The sequence below is a fragment of the Stigmatopora argus genome, chromosome 15 (assembly GCF_051989625.1).
Source record: "Stigmatopora argus isolate UIUO_Sarg chromosome 15, RoL_Sarg_1.0, whole genome shotgun sequence".
In the NCBI taxonomy this organism is placed as follows: Eukaryota; Metazoa; Chordata; class Actinopteri; order Syngnathiformes; family Syngnathidae; genus Stigmatopora; species Stigmatopora argus.
Genome location: NC_135401.1, coordinates 11715029 through 11730106, shown reverse-complemented (window position 1 = coordinate 11730106; position 15078 = coordinate 11715029). Strand labels below are relative to the sequence as shown.

Below are 15078 nucleotides of genomic sequence, written 5' to 3'. Positions count from 1 at the left end.
TATTTAGATCAAAATAGTGGTAACAAACTAACAAAGCAAAAAAGTGCATTGCAGTACAGATTTAATTGATTGGAGATTATGTGGATTTTTGTAAATGCTGTAAATTATATTCTTGGAATATTTTTTCCCAGATAGAAAGGCCTTGGCATGCTTATCCAGCCTGAAAAATTACTGACTTTTACTTAAATGACTCATTTCCGTACAATCCAAGTAGCTACTGGAGTAAAATAGCACGTGTTGATAATATATTGATAATAAATCAATATTTGGAATAAGCGTTTTTATGAAATGGCCATTTATTGAGATGCACCTGTGCTGTAGTCGCATTTATTGTTTTATTTAGTCATCAAAGCTGTTTTGTCAATTTACCACCTTTTATTGGTTACCATTTAAAAGGCTGTATAATGCAAATCAAAATATTTCAGTGAGTTTTGTTGTATTTTTATTCAAAATCACTGACCTCTACTACTTCCTAAGCATCTCTACTGTGGAATTCTTAAGGAATATTTTGCAGATTCCCAACATTAACATGGACAGTATTGTAGATGCACACTTTCATGCTTTATGAAGGACTATTTGGGACATAATTCAGTATTACTGGGTTTTCCCTGATATCCCTCAGTGTTTTTTTCTTCACGTTACTGAGCCTTTGCCACATTTAAATATCACTGTTAGTTGTTGATTTGCACAGTAGTAATGTTCTTGTCCTCTTTTATGCTGAAACAATAGCTTCTCAGGTACAATAGTCTTGTTTACACACCATTCACTACATGTAGATACACCTGTCATTCACATTATTCTTTTAATATATAATGGTATTAATGTGTTTCAGCTTTAATAGTATCACTATTCAAAAATTTCCAGATAAAAGTTCAAAATTTGTGCTCAGAAAACACATTAGTTAGTTAAAAAATAGGCAAAATTACACATACGACATAATTTCATTGGGCCCTCCCCTCAATTTGAGTGGAAATTAAAAGAAAAACCAAAACATTTCATCTGCAAATGTACAATAATAAACATTTTTGAGTGTTTCATCACGTCTGTTCATAAACTTTATTGTGTCAATGGTAAGATTTTATAAATGGATGCCACAGGACAAAAATGTCTCCCCTGCCTTGCCTCAAATAAATTTCCTAAGTGAATTCATGTGTGAATCCAAAGGTGATTATTCAAATGCTTCCACTTTGCAGGGTTTATTTCACGTTTTTGTTCTGGCAGGCCAGAATAACATGACTTCAAATTGATGTCTGCTACATGTACAAGTAGCAACAGTAATGTGATATGGTTTATTGTTGGAAAAATAAACATGAAGCAAATGTTTTATGTAACTGACCTCATTATTTCTTTCTTTGTGGACTAGTTACAAAAAAAAGACAAGATTCCAAAGTGTAAATTAAACCTTGAGATTGTTTCTGTCATGGTACTTCAGGTACGGATCATCCACATACCAGTTCCTCCTTCTCCAAAACCGAGTTGTCATTTTATCTAACAGTTTACTCTGTGTTTTGTTACAAAAAACATGCTCCCTTAGTCGCTTTCGCCTCGCTGGGTTCTTCTTCCACAGTTTCTTCTTGTATCCAGCCTGTATAGGGGCAAAGGGCAAGAGATGAATAGCCTTTTTAAGCAAAAAGAGAAATAAAACGGTACCTTGCGTCGAATCCATAGACCGCAATGTAGCCGCATGAACCGCTCGGTAACTGACTTGACTGACTTCCTCTTTCCCTTCTTAATGCTGTAATATGTGAGACTTCTGTTGGGCTGCTGGCTCAAAGGTGGAATAAAAGCAGATACCCTGCAAATGAGAATGGACATATTACATACACACTAGGCCACAGGTGTCAAAGTGCCGGCCCGGGGGCCAAATGTGGCCCGCTGCATCGTTTTGTCCGGCCCGAGAAAGTCAATCATGAGTGCCGACTTTCTTTTTTAGGATCAAATTAAAATGGAGTATAGATGTATGTTAAATTTCCTGATTGTCCCCTTTTTAAAATCAATCATTGCAATTTTTAATCAAATTTTTTTCTTTTGTGTTTTTAGGTCAAAAAGCATTTTGTAAAATCTCAAAATAAATATACAAATATTTTCCGTTTTCCACTTTAAAAAAATATTTTGTTTCCATTTGAAATAAAAAAAATGATTAAAAGACATTTTCCAATACTAAGAAAAAAAAGCTCAAGTAAACATTGCTTTAAATCTATAAAAACGGACTATTTAGGGCTTTTGATCCAGTTCTTTTAATCCAATTTTAAAAAAATTAAAAAAATCTAGATATTAGATCTAAAATGGTCCGGCCCACATGAAATGGCGTTGACGTTAATGCGGCCCGCGAACCAACCCGAGTTTGACACCCTTCCACTAGACCTTTGTGAAGCACCTTGTCATAAAATTTTCTGTTTGTGCACCTAAACTCACCTGTGTTTTTCCTCCAACACTGCTTCACTCACCCCGAAATTCATAAAAGTTAGCGACATTTACTGATTTTTCTTCATATTGAGGACTATATTAACCCCCAACCACGGCCCAGAAGAGGGCAAATGGAAAAGTAAGGATATTGGTGCTGAAAAAAGAAAATTTGTGCAAAAAAACTGTCCAAAATATGATTTAAAAGCTATTTTTTTACCTAGGTCTACAATGTCTTGTGTGTCTGTCTTGCTACTGCAACCACGGAAATTCCCCGAATACGGATGAAATAAAATTATAATCTAATCTAATCTAAATACTTAGCAATTGGCTTACATGAGCAATGCATGGAAGACAATTGAAAGTAGCACCACATTCATAAAGATAACACAATTTGTTCTAATAGCAATATTAATGCATTCTTACTGATATGCTGCCTTAATATACAGCAGTTTAAAAGATCAAAATCTATAGTCACGAGTGTTAGTGGATTAGTTTAAATGTGCTCTTTATGTTTACATTGGATAGTTTTTGGGTGCAGCATTACTGTTGTGCTAATATTAGGTAGAATATTTTGTCTATATGGAATAGTTTTTGGTTACAGCAACAGAAGTACTAATGTCAATTCAAAAATAGTGAGGGTGGGCTGTCATAATTGTAATTTTTTTTCACAAAATAATTGAGGGCGGCCTGTTGGGGTGAGTGGTTAGCGCGACTGCCTCACAGCTCTGGGGTCCTGGGTTCAAATCCAGACCATGTCCACCTGTGTGGTGGAGTTTGCATGTTCTCCCCGGGCTCTGCGTGGGTTTCCTCCCACATTCCAAAAACATGCATGGTAGGCTGATTGGACTCTCTATCTAATTGCCCCTAGGTATGGGTGTGTGTGTGAATGGTTGTCCGTCTCCTTGTGCCCCGCAATCGGCTGGCCACCGATTCAGGGTGTCCCCCGCCTCTGGCCCGAAGTCAGCTGGGATAGGCTCCAGCACCCCCCGCGACCCTAATGAGGATAAAGCGGTTCAGAAAATGAGATGAGACAAAATAATATATAAAGGATATCATGATATTAAATGGCCCTTACACAGCACTATTATGGTTGTTAGTTTGATGGTACTATGGTTGTTATTATTATTATTATTTCGTGCAGGTTATAACTGTACTACGGCCTGTACTTAGCCCGTGATCCATTAATCTAGCCCTAGTCCAAAACTGGCATACAGAAAGATAAGTTGTGGATAAGATGAGTTGTTACCGTTGGAGCAGACCGAATTCGGGTAGTCGACAGGCTGTAGCAGGTAGAGAGGAGCGTGTGCCTGGGGCCGCGGGGACAGTGAAGGGATGAACAGCACGGAAGAAGCCCGAAAGCTGAGCAATATTTGCCGTCCGGCCATACAGAGTGAAGGATAGCGGCGACTTCAGCAAACCTGGCCAAGCCGAAGGACAATATGTCAACACGAGAAGAAAGTCGCTGCCGCTAGCAAACTGTTTTCCGTGCGAGAATAGCAATATTGAATCAATGGACACTACATGACACCACGATTTAATACCACATAGTAAATGTTTACAAAATTATGGGTGAAAAAACCGCGATAAAGGTCAAAATGTTATGTTGCATACCAGTCAGTTTCCTTGCCACGTAGGCCGCCATGTTTTCTTTGGATATGACGTCACTATAAAGCGCCATCGGGACAATTATGATTATACGCATTTGATACATTTAAGTTTACTTGGATTTTTAAATTTTGCAAGGTGGGACGCCCCACTTGAAAACGAAATTTTTTAAATCAACCTTACTATTTTTCTTGCGACGTTCTCCAAACGTTGTATATTCGCAAACGGTGAATCCTATATTTAGTTTTCAAGGACACAATGGAACGCAAGTTATTATTATTACTATTATTATTATTATTATTATTGTAGTTATTATTATTATTATTGTTATTATTATTGTTATCATTATTGTTATCATTATTGTTATTATTATTATTATTATTATTATTATTATTATTATTATTATTATTATTATTATTATTATATTATTATTATTGTTTTTATATCTTCGTCTGAAAATAAATTTGCTAAAACGCTTAAATTGTTTTCCCGTTTCTATGTCGTTCATTTTATATCGTTTTTTTAATAACCCTGGCATCTTTTTATTTTCTGTGTAATCTCTGGAGGTTTCAAGTTGGTCGAAGCATTACTGCCCCCTCCCGTTTTAATTCTGCCTAGCAACAATTCATCCCTCGATCATTTACTCCATTCATTTATTTTCCATACTGCTTATCCTCGCAAGGGAGGCTTATGCCAGCCGATTTCAGGCACTAGGCGGAGGCCACCTTGAATTGGTGGCAGGCCAATCTGAGGGCACAAAAAGACAGACAACCATTCACACTCATACCTAGGGCCAATTTAAAGTGTTCAACCAGCTTACTTTGGCTGTTTTGGGGATGTGGGATGAAAACAGAGCACCTGGAGAAAATCCATGCAAGTTCGGGAAGAACATGCAAACTCCCCACAGGAAAGTCTAGACCTGTTCCTAACCATGCTCAGTGACTTTTCTAAAATACATACGTGCAGTTGTAGACAAAACACTGGCCTAACCCTAAAATTGTTGTGGCACAAATATGTACTTTTAACAAGTACAACTAATCGGCGTAATGAATGTCACCATGTTGGAACCAATTTTATCAGACGTACTTATTGCTGTCACATGGTTTAAAAAATGCCGTGATAAACACGATGTACTTAAAAACTGCTATTTTTGTTTTTCATGGTATTTAACTCATTTCATAACATAGATGGCGATCCAATTCATTATTACTTGTAGGTAATTTTAGTGTGGCTAATTAAAATAAGCAATTGTGTTGTATTTACAAATATTATCTTTAAAAAGATGAATTTGGTTATTAATGATATACAGCCCTGCAATTGGCTGGCAACCAATTCATAGTGTACCCTGCCTGCAGCCTGTTGTGACCTGGATCAGGCTCCAGTACCCCCTGTATGAATAAATGATGATATAGAGCAAGGGGGTCAGACTCGGGTTGGTTCGCGGGCCACTTTAACGTAAACTTGATTTCATGTGGGCCGGACCATTTTAAATATAATATTTAGATTTTTTTATATAAATGGATTAAAGAACTGGATTAAAATCCCTGAATATTCCGTTTTTTTCTAGATCTAGAACAATGTTTATTTTAGCTTTTTTAAAATATATTTTTCGATTTTAAAAAATGATTTTTGAACTAAAAGAAGAAAAAATCGATTAAAAAATTACAATCATTGATTTAAAAGGGGGAAAATCAGGAAATTTAATATACTACATCTATACTCTTCATTTTAATTTGATCCTAAAACAGAAAGTCAGCACTCATGATTTACTTTCCCGGGCCACACAAAATGATGCGGTGGGCCAGATTTGGCCCCCGGGCCGCCCCTTTGACACATGTGATATAGAGTATAGTTTTTTGTTTTTTTGGTTTTATGAACGTGACTTAAAATATTAACTGTGCGCTAATAATAAGAAATTAGGTTTAAATGAAATTACATGCTAGGTTGTAAGTTGTTTATTTATTGCTAAAACATACAAATATATATAATTTTACTAAAAAGCCCACTGAGAGAAAACAAAGAAATATATTGAAATGCATTGCATTCACATCCAAGAGCAACTTATGCATAAGTGCAAAAAAAAGCAACTATTTCAAAAAAAAAAAAAAATCGAAGTGCTTTTTATGTTAGAAAGAAGCATCTGTTTTTGCAGCTTGACGCTCCTAATAAAGTCGCTAAGAAAAGGAGAGGGTTTGAAATGTGTTAACCTATTAAAAGTAGAACGTCTCAGGCAGGAGCTGACGCATGTTTCGGAAGTGTGTACAGACAGTATGTGCATTTTTGTTCCATCTTTTGGTTCACCAGCCGGCGTATACGGGCTCTGCATCGCAGGGAATTCCGTAGTAGCGACTTTGAGGCCTCTCTTTGCGTAATAGCGGTGCTCTGGACACACTAAGCTCGCCGTCAGTGTCTCTCATTTTGCGTAGGACCGTTAGAATGATGAGGAGTAGAGCCACTGAAACCAAAGGAAAAAATGTGACTAATCTCCACGGAATAGCTAATTCAGGGGTGTCCAAACTTTTTCAACGGGACCCTAACCCTAAAACAAAGGATGCAAGGGTCAACTTGAAATTTTTTCACTTTTACTTGGTAAATAGAAGAACTGCCGGTTCATGTGATGGAAAAATAAGTAATGTAGCGATTTAATTTTCGTCATTTTATGCCTTTTTCCAGGCAAGATCTCTTAATATTACGTGAAAAGCAGTTTTGTTTTCTCACTTTTTGTCGCCAAAAATGGATGCCCGCGTAACCAAACGACTTCCAGTTCACGTGACATTAAAAATAAGTGACTAAATGACTTTAATATTACAATATGGACTTATTGTTTGTCATATTTCAATTTTAATCTCATAATACAAATTTTCTCTGTGTATTAAAATGTGTGCCTTCTTCAGGTAATAATATCCCATGGCACATTGGTTAAGAAACACTATTAACTCATTGGCTGCCATTGATGGCGATAGATTTTTGATATCTTTCCAATGGGAGGGATGGCAGCGATTGTTCGATACAAATTGGATTGGACGGTTATGGCCGTCAATGGGATTTTGATATGATGACTCAATACCAACTTCCCAAGTTGAAATGGATTGCATTTCTATGACTGTCAATGGAAGTGAACTACAAGAAACAAAATACCGTTATTTTTACGACTATAAGGCGCACTGCATTATAAGGCGCACCCTCAGTGAATGACACATTTTTTCCCCATATATAAATCACACTGGATTATAAGGTGCCCTGTCTATTTTGGAGAAAATGTAAGACTTTAAAGTGTGCCTTATAGTCGTGAAAAAACGGTAATCCAAAGATATGAGGATATTAAAAAAATTACTATTATGACACTACTAAAACACATTTTGGGAAACAGAGAATTGAATTATTTTTAAAGAAAATACTCAGATTCTACAGTTTTCTAATAATGAGCTTTAAGTGACTAGCTCCATCTAGCATTAAAGATGAGAAGTGCAATGTTAGATGAATTTAAGCTTCTTGGCGGGGCATATTCATTGATATTTTCATCATTTGCTGCCATTAAAAAAATGGGCAGTGGGCTGGAGTTTGGACACCCCTGAGCTAATTAGTATGATGGACATAAAAGAGCCTTATTTGGAGAAATCACAAGCCTGGATGAAGAATGCTGTATGCCAAATTGTTACTTTGAGATGGAAAACGTACCCCCTCCTCCGATAACTAATAAAGCAATGGTGACTGGGGCCAGTTCACACGTGTCCCCTGCTTTGCGAAGGAAAGTCTCCATGCAGTACCCCGGAGCCAAGCTCCCTTCTGGACAGAAGGCATCACTGGGACAATGAATCGGATTCACGTCTGGACTCTGGGGGGGAAAAGAAGTCAAAGCTTTTACGGCGGATATTCACAAGCATGTACTAAAATATACAGTTTCTGAATAAGTTTACTTGCCCTGAGACCAAATCTAAAAAATTAAAAGAATCCTTGAAGTATGTTTTTAAAATACCAAATAAATCTGGAAGACCCCCCCAAAATATATTTCACTTTCATTCTCTTCGCAAAAAAAATGTGACAAATATTTTCACTGGCACATTAGATGTTAAGGGAAATACTTCTGTTCATTTTCATTGTTTTTTTTTAACATGAACCAGCCCAAAAACAACTAATTTGTGTTTTTTTTTTACAATACCTGCCCCAAAAATTTGAGATAACTCAAAATGTACAGGAGGTGACCCAGAAATGCTTCAAAATCACTAGGAATTAACATGGAAATTCTCCAAAATCAACAAGAGGTGATGCTGAGGTACCCTAAAATTAATCCATTGATGGTCACTAATAACTAAAACTCAATAGGGGACTAACCTTTTTAGTCATTTTTGTACCTACTTACTTATGTGACCACTTATTCATGTTGACTACTACTTATTTAATATTATGACTACTTATTTATTGATTATTGATTATTATTTATTTATTATTCATTATTATTTATTATTATTTATTGATTATTTATTATTATTTATTGACCATTTATTATTATTTATTGATTATTTATTACTATTTATTGAATATTTATTTATTGATATTTTTATTATTATTTATTGATATTTTTATTATTATTTATTGATTATTTATTATTATTTTTTATCATTTGTTAATTATTTATTATTATTTCTTGATTATTTGTTTGTCTGTGTTAGTTGTGACTACTTATTTATGATGACTACTTATTTATTGATTGTTTATTGTTATTTATTGACTGTTGTTGTTATTTGTGGACTTTGTGGTGAAGCTTTAAATCCCATTTTACTTATATAATGATAATAAAAACATTCAATTCAATTGATTTAAACTGGGAGGTCTGACTGAATGCTCATGTTTCAGTGCCATTGACTAGTGGTCTAATCCTTTTAGGCTGAGAGGAGCAAACTCATTGGATTGGACGTCTAGCGCCATCCTTTGCAATCGATGCTTTAAGAAAGTGACCCATAAAAGTATCAGTTGGGCTTTAGCAACCCTACTGATGACAAAAACTGCAGAAAATTGAAGAATGACTTGTCGTTAAAATGCCCATAATGTTTTTACAATATACAGACACACATATGTATTTATATATACTAGTTAGTAATTATTTTTCAGTGAGTCCAAAGAGAGAATGAGAAGTACTGACTGGACAGTAATGGTTTTCCGGGCAGACATCACAGCTTTCTTGGCCCCAGTGGATCTGGTAGAACCCACTGCTGCATATCTGACACATTGTCTGACGAGGAGCCTTATGCATGCCTGTTCAAAAATAGAAAAGTAGATCTCATTATAACCTACAGTCTGCAATGGTTTACTGGATCATCTCGTAAGTGAGACCAAACCTGGACGACACGGAGTGCACTCTTTTGCCGCGGCCTGTAGTGCCTCTGACCCGCCAGGGCACGTCTGGCATTGGGAGCACCCGGACGAGCTATCAGAGAGGAAAAAAAGATGTATTTTGATTGCAGTTTGATTCGATATGATGCCTTTAAAAAAATGTGGACGGACAACCATTCTCTGTCATACTTGGGGGCAATTTAGAGTGTTCAACCGGCCCATCCTGGATGTTTTTGCCATGTGGGAGAAACCTGCAGTACTCAGAGAAACCCCACAAAAGCCCCAGGAAAACATGCAAACTGCATACGGAAGGGTCAAAATTCACCTGGGATTGAACCCTTGATCTCAGAACTGTGAGGCCGACGCACTAAACACTCGGCCAATTGGCTGCAACAACCCATGTCTTGTAGAGAATTCAAATACTTACTTGCAAAAAGTCCCTCTTGAACACGGTGCACACAATGTGGAACTGTGCATCGAGGAGAAGAAACCTGAAAGTAGCATAGTCATTTTGATTTTGCCCAAATTAGGGTAATCAAACTCATCCAATTTAGTTCATGAGTCACGCAATTTGCATTTTAAACATCATTTTTTCTAATTTCTACCACAATAAATACACATATATATATGTATATACTGTAAACATATACACATACATATTACATATATACCAAGGGTGTCAGACTGTAATATTTAGATTTTTTTTAAAATAAATGGATTAAAAGAACTGGATTAAAATCCCTGAATATTCAGTTTTTTATAAATCTAAAACTAGCTTTTTTAAATATATTTTTAGATTTTACAAAATGATTTTTGAACTAAAAACACAGAAAAAATGATTAAAAAATTACAATTATTGATTTAAAAGGGGGGAATCAGGAAATGTAATATACATCTATACTCTACATTTTAATTTGATCCTAAAACAGAAAGTCAGGACTCATGATTTACATTCCCAGGCCACACAAAATGATGCAGCGGGCCAGATTTGGCCCCCGGGCCGCCACTTTGACACGAGTGATATATACATTTTAAATTATTTATTATCTAAACACCTACCTGGGGAGCAACTTTCACAACTGCCTGCACCAGTGTTGTTATTGAAGGATCCAGTGGGGCACGGGTGACACAGTGGACTCCCAGTGAAACTGCCGAAAAATGATTAACAATGTGAATCCTTTTCATGATATATGTAAATTAAATTACCCACACCCTCATATACTCATGTTTATGTATATAAATAAGTAGGCAACGTGCATGGTTACTACAACGAACATCTAATCAATAGTTAACATTAGTTTAACTCATTCATTGCTATCCCAGGTTTTTTTTAAATGTCCACTTAGCAAAACTTACTGTTAATTTACACCGCCAAAAGGTAAAAGAAGGCAAGGATGGCAAATTGCTATATTGATGACGGAGAACGAATTCAGAACGTTTCTATTCATTTCCATAATGAAAGTTGATTTGACTTATGAGCACGGTTCATGGAATAAGTTTAACTCATAAGTCAAGGCCTCACTTGAACGAGTGTGAATATTGTCCATGTAAAAGGAAGCTGTTATAGAAATTAAATTCCATTGTACTTTTGAACACTGTTTTGTATGAAATATGACCACCGTTTAAAAAAAAAAAAAATTGCAGCCGCCAATTGTCTTACTTAGTGTAGAAGCCTTGTCGACAGGGCAGACACAGCTGCTGTCCAGCCAGTGGCTGATAAAAGCCAATCGCGCATGGTAGGCAGGCTCCAGGAAATAGACACAGCCCAGGTTCAGGGCAGCACATGCACAGCAGGGTCCCTAAGAATACAGTCCCAAAAAAAGCATCAGTTCTTGGCACCTCTACCCCAAAACGATCAAGAAAAATCACTCACGATTGTCATACTGTGATCCGGGAGCACAGGGCTCACAGTTGGAAGTGTTGTATGTGGAGCAGCTGGGGGTGGTGCTGCTGAGAGCAGGAGTTGGCGTCACAACAGTGGCGTTTTCCACCAGAGAGGTGATAAGAGTAGCAGGAGTTGATGTTGTCTGACTCATCACCATGCCTGCAAAACAAACAGTAGCAATGTTGGGTGTTTATTCATCTTTCGTGTCGTGCATCCTTGTAAGGGTTGCAGGAGCCTATCCCAGCTGACTTCAGGCAAAAGGCAGACTACATCCGAGACTGGTCGCCAGACACACAGAGACACATGACCACATGCACTCATAATCAGACCGCCACCAGCGGGAATTAATCCCACATTTGACCGCACAGAAGACAGACAAGGGAACCTCTACACCACATGTGTCAAAGTGGCGGCCCAGGGGCCAAATCTGGCCCGCAGCATCATTTTGTGTGGCCCGGGAAAGTAAATCATGAGTGCCGACTTTCTGTTTTAGGATCAAATTCAAATGAAGAGTATAGATGTATATTACATTTCCTGATTTTCCCCCTTTTAAATCAATAGTTGTAATTTTTAAATCATTTTTTCTGTTTTTAGTTCAAAAATCATTGTAAAATCTAAAAATATATTTAAAAAAAGCTAAAATAAACACTGTTAGATCTATAAAAAAACGGAATATTCAGGGATTTTAATCCAGTTCTTTTAATCCATTTATAAAAAAATATATATCTAAATATTATATCTAAAATGGTCCATGAAATCGAGTTGACGTTAACGCGGCCTGCCAACCAACCCGAGTCTGCCACCCCTGCTCTACACTATCAGGCATCTTTGTCAGTATTAGCGTTGTTCGTTTTTGACTTCAGATCTACAAAACCACGTGCTCGTTTTCTGTTTTTTTGGGGGGGACAACAGACAAAGACATACAAGATGGTTCTCATACCCACGTGGCTTTATTGCAAGAACGACGACTTCTGATCAGACTCCTTTTAAAATCCTTTCTCAGCAAGCAAAAGAGGGTATTGATTTAAAGATCAGTGGGTATTTCAGTTTAGAAGAAACTTTCCACATACTGTGTGGCTTTTTTTCCTTCTATTGGAGGTCAAGAATAGTTTTATGATACTGGTCTCCTGCTAAGCCTACAACAACTGTAGTACCCAGGAACAACTGTTTAGAAAGCAAACACCAGGGTCACATCCAGAAGTCACACATATGTGTGACAAGCTACACAACCCGAGCAACACAATACAAGCAAAACACTTTGATTAGCGTGCCAAAGCCAAATGGGCCAGACTTGTTTACTAGTTTATATAGTATTTAACATTAGTATGGGTGGAGTACCAAAATGCAACAATCCAGAAAGAATCTGCTGGATTTGTTGTCGTTTGCAACTGGATGCAACGCAACCCAACCGCCAACTGGGGTTTAAAATCAATCTCAAATGTTTCTTTTTTTTTGTATCCATGCTAAAAATATGGAGCCAGGAGGTTTAATATAAGCACATCAGCCAGACAAGAGGGCACATTGTGTGAGTAATCACATTAGCCATGTGCTTGAGTGGGAGCCATCTTCCTCGAGAAAAGCAGTTACTCAGAGAGCGGAAGGATCATGTGATTTGGAGTCAGAGATGGATTGTCAACAATTCTCAAAATATGAATCTATAGTCGCAAATGCAACTGAAAAAAATGAGGCACACCAATGAAGCCTTTTGGCAGTTATAGACATCAATTCCGTTTGAACTGGCATTGTGTGATCATGTTTCCCTGCCATTAACGGTGTAGACCAGGGGTGTCAGACTCGGGTTGGTTTGAGGACCACTTTAACGTCAACTTGATTTCACGTGGGCCGGACCATTTTAGATTTAATATTTAGATTTTTTTTTGTTGAAATGGATTAAAAGAACTGGATTAAAACTCCTGAATATTCATTTTTTATAGATCTAAAACAGGGGTAGGGAACCTATGGCTCGGGAGCCACATGTGGCTCTTTTGATGGGTGCATCTGGCTCTTTGCTAACCTGTGAGCTAAAATATGGAAATTGCTGGTGACAGAACTGAGATATTACATCTAGAACTGCTTTAATCTTCATTTTTTTGCAGTAGACGCTTCTGGAATGCATCCTCTCATTGATTAGCAACAGCATGAGTCTTTTAAAAAAATATTTTTTTTTTCCACTTTAAAAGGGGTGAAATTACAAAAAAAAATTGAAAAGGCACTTGTTTACATGTATGTATTTTGACTTTTAAATTCATAGTATGGCTCACAAGGAATAACATTGGAAAATATGAATTGTTTGTGGCTCTTCGTCAAAAAGGTTCCCGACCCCTGATCTAAAACAATGTTTATTTTAGCTTTTTTAATATATTTTTAGATTTTACAAAATGATTTTTGAACTAAAAGCACAGAAAAAAATGGATGAAAAAATTACAATTATTGATTTAAAAGGGGAAAAATGAGGAAATTTAATATACATCTATACTCTTCATTTTAATTTGATCCTAAAACAGAAAGTCGGCACTCAGGATTTACTTTCCCGGGCCACACAAAATGATGCGGCGGGCCAGATTTGGCCACTGGGCCGCCACTTTGACACTTGTGATGTAGACGAAAGGTAGACGACACCCTAGACTGGTCGCCAGTCAGCCGCAGGGCACAGAGAGAGATAAACAACCATCCGCTCCCCCAATCATACCACCACCAGCGGGAATTGAGCCCACTCATGCCCACACCGAAGTCGGGCGAGCGAACCTCTATACCACGAGGCGGCGAATGATGTATCATGCATCCATATTTTTGTGCATTACATTATGTAATATAATACATAAAAATCAAGAGCAAATAAATTACACAGGTTTCCAATTCTTAGATGAGATTAGATACTCACCAATGAAGCTAAAGGCAAAGATGAGGGGCAGAGGGGCCATCCTCCTCTTGATGGTCCGCAACTTTTTTCCTCAGCAAAATTCATCTACAGCATCATCTAGTGCTTGACAAATCACTGACAACTGCGTTACCTTCCTCTGGTGAAGTTTGCTAGTCCTCTCGACGCCATCATGTGACAAAATACACATCATGTGATTTTGCTTTAGAAGGGAAAAGGAGGGGGAATTCCGTGTAAATGGACTTTTTATCGAAGGCTTCCAGCAGGAGTGCTAACGTGCAAGAACAAATCCATTCGAGGGGCATTTTACCACACATCACACTTTCCCAGCACTTTGATCCAAGACTACCACTGTATGAGCAGACAAAAAAATATTAATAAAGATTCTGCATGGTTAAGGAATCCAGTAACACTTTATTTGATATGATCCTGATGACAGTGTCACAAGATCATGACATGACACCAGTCATGAACATAAATTATGGGAAGATGTGGTAACCCTAAACCATATTGTCAAAGTGGCGGCCCGGGGGCCAAATCTGGCCCGCCGCATCATTTTGTGTGGCCCGGGAAAGTAAATCATGAGTGCCGACTTTCTGTTTTAGGATCAAATTAAAATGAAGAGTATAGATGTATATTAAATTTCCTGATTTTCCCCCTTTTAAATCAATAATTGTAATTTTTTAATCAATTCTTTCTGTGTTTGTAGTTCAAAAATCATTCTGTAAAACCTAAAAATATATTTTAAAAAAGCTCAAATAAACATTGTTTTAGATCTATAAAAAACTGAATATTCAGGGCTTTTAATCCATTTATAAAAAAAAAATATCTAAATATTATATCTAAAATGGTCCGGCCCACGTGAAATCAAGTTGACGTTAAAGCGGCCCGCGAACCAACCCGAGTCTGACACCCCTGCCCTAACCTTAACCTGACCCAGTGCTTCTCAATTATTTTCCGCTACGATGTCTTC

General features: G+C 37.1%; 2 protein-coding genes across 2 annotated transcripts; both read right to left on the bottom strand.

The window, feature by feature from the left end:
• Window positions 1-417: 417 nt before the first annotated feature.
• Window positions 418-4099, bottom strand: mrpl35 (mitochondrial ribosomal protein L35). Its single transcript, XM_077620749.1, has 4 exons — window positions 4018-4099; window positions 3653-3824; window positions 1651-1795; window positions 418-1585 (listed from the first exon to the last, which is right to left on the bottom strand). Exons 1-4 carry the CDS (start codon window positions 4082-4084, stop codon window positions 1397-1399), a joined length of 573 nt encoding a protein of 190 aa, XP_077476875.1. The 5' UTR covers window positions 4085-4099; the 3' UTR covers window positions 418-1396.
• Window positions 4100-5948: 1849 nt separating this feature from the next.
• Window positions 5949-14273, bottom strand: LOC144089979 (uncharacterized). Its single transcript, XM_077621251.1, has 9 exons — window positions 14109-14273; window positions 11216-11386; window positions 11003-11141; window positions 10402-10490; window positions 9770-9833; window positions 9348-9436; window positions 9152-9264; window positions 7690-7846; window positions 5949-6466 (listed from the first exon to the last, which is right to left on the bottom strand). The coding sequence occupies exons 1-9, from the start codon at window positions 14146-14148 to the stop codon at window positions 6309-6311; spliced, it is 1020 nt and encodes a 339-aa protein (XP_077477377.1). The 5' UTR covers window positions 14149-14273; the 3' UTR covers window positions 5949-6308.
• Between the last annotated feature and the right edge of the window lie 805 nt (window positions 14274-15078).